The sequence below is a fragment of the Petaurus breviceps genome, unplaced genomic scaffold (assembly GCF_028583685.1).
Source record: "Petaurus breviceps papuanus isolate PSGF00001 unplaced genomic scaffold, PetGlider_PUasm1.0 226, whole genome shotgun sequence".
NCBI classification, from domain to species: Eukaryota; Metazoa; Chordata; class Mammalia; order Diprotodontia; family Petauridae; genus Petaurus; species Petaurus breviceps.
In genome coordinates, this window is record NW_027185890.1 from 2,036,173 (window position 1) to 2,038,161 (window position 1,989).

General features: G+C 45.1%; 1 protein-coding gene across 2 annotated transcripts in view; it reads right to left on the reverse strand.

Moving 5' to 3' along the window:
- ITGA1 (integrin subunit alpha 1) overlaps positions 1–1,365 on the reverse strand; it is a 201,513-nt gene extending 200,148 nt beyond the window's left edge. Inside the window, exon 1 of one of the 2 annotated variants that reach the window (XM_069095297.1) lies at positions 734–1,365. In XM_069095297.1, the coding sequence (XP_068951398.1) occupies positions 734–791 (58 nt within the window). In that variant the 5' untranslated portion in view covers positions 792–1,365. The remainder of the gene's footprint in view (positions 1–733) is intronic. The other variant, XM_069095296.1, reaches the window with a different exon arrangement.
- Positions 1,366–1,989: the final 624 nt, after the last annotated feature.

Genomic DNA, 1,989 nt, shown 5'->3' on the forward strand with positions numbered 1-1,989 from the left:
GAAGTGTTGGAGAAAACAAAATTTAAAATACTATGGATAACTTATTGCTTGTTTGCCTAATTCCTTTTTGTAGTTAACTGAGTTAAACGTTCACAACTCCTCACTTTCAAACTTTTCCTGTGTCCTCCGCCCCTTCCACAACATCCCCTCACAAGATGAACCTGAACACATCACCTCAGGATCAGGGAAAATATTGCATAGGTCTCTTTCCCTAGTCCTGAAGCAAAGATAGTTCTGAAAGCCGGATGCCAAAGACATACAATATTTCGATTCATGAGCAACCTGAGTATAGAGATTTGAATTTGGCATAGATTGCTGCTGCCCACCTTCCTCCCCTAGCTCAGCACAGTCCCTCCACCCCCAAACAGAAGTCACCCGCTAAAACTCCTAACATAGAAACACTAAGTTATTTTCCATCGCAAGAAGGCTTTAATTTAAAATCCTATTTTCACCTACTGTTTACAATTCCAAACAGTCCTCCCTTATCCTCTAACCCCAGGGTGAAAAATCAGAACAAATTCTTAGTCAAACCAAACACAAAAACACTCCTTTTACACTCTAACCTGCCCATGCTGGCTCCAAAACCTAAAGCGTTTTTATTGCTCTTCCTGTCCCTTTTTTTCTCCACAATTCTATTTATCCTGAACCCCAGCCTCACACCCTTATTCTTCACTTCAACACTTAAGCAAAGATTGGGGGACGATGCTTAATAAAGAAAGATGAAATTTCTCACCCGTAAGCAACCAGCATGCGACAGCGACACCTGGGCTGGTGCAGCGCTGACGGGCCATGACCAGCCTGGCACGAGCAGGAGAGGCAGGGAAGGCTCCCTAGGGCTCGGAGTCTCAGCTGGGACACACTGCAGGCTGCCCTGAACAAACTGGGGCCGGAGCGCTCTATGCCTTTGAGCTACTCCGCCAACTCTTAGAGCAGCGGAGGCATCAGCAGCGGCAGCAGCAGCGGCAGCCGAGGGGTGATTTCCTGTGTTTTCGGCAAAAGCCTCTAAGTCCTGTCCACGCTTTTCACATCCAAGAAGTATTGCCACATCGCCCCTCCCTTTTGGTTCTCGGTCTTTGAAACTGCAACTGGCTGATTCCCAGAGTCTGTGCTCATGTACAAATAAAGCAAGCTTCTAGTCCGTGTTTAGGCTAAAGTCCACGGGGAGAGAGGCAAACCTTAAAGGGACATCTGCATTCCATTGAATGGGTAATCCCTCTCCCTGTGCCACCTCCCCAGGGTCGTACGAACGCTAGTGAGAACTAGAAGTTGAGGAAACTCACTGAAACTTCTGGGTGGCGCGGGTTCACTAGCTAGCTCCGCCTTCACGCCCTTTCCTTCTATTTAGGACAATTACAGTGAGACCCTCTTTGAAAGTACGTTCTTCCGCAGTCTCACTCCTAGAGGTGAGACTCATTTCTTCAGGTTGATGCTGTCAAAAAGATCTGATACACTCTTTACGTAGGCAAAGTAATTATCATTTTGCCACTCTCTCCCGAATCATTTTCATCGCTGTCTCCGTGTAGGGTAAAATGTAAAGCAAATCCCCTCTTGTCTTCCCCAAATGGAGGCTTCCTGCCCTGACCCCTGATTACCCGAAGAGTGATTTTCTTTGTTTTTTATGAGTTTGCTTACTTAGTGGTTATTAAAGAGAAAGGGAGGTGAGTGGGTTGCGCAAGATAAGCTTTTCTTTAGGATGGAAAACTAAAAAGGAAGGGGAGAAAGGAAAACCAGAAGGGTAGGAAGAGTGTATTAGAGGAAAGGAGAAAGGGTAAAGAAAGAGGAAGGCAACCGGGAAGGAAGAAAGGAAAACAAATTCCTTAGGAGAGGAATGTGTGTGGGCTTTTTTGTTTAAGATGCGTTGCCCTGTTTGTATACTGGAACTGCATCTGTTCTAAATCTCAAGGTACTTAACCTTTCTAAAAAATTTTTTTACCAAGGGCCTTTGTATAAAACCTTATAAATTCAAAGTACTTTAAAAGCTCTTTAGGT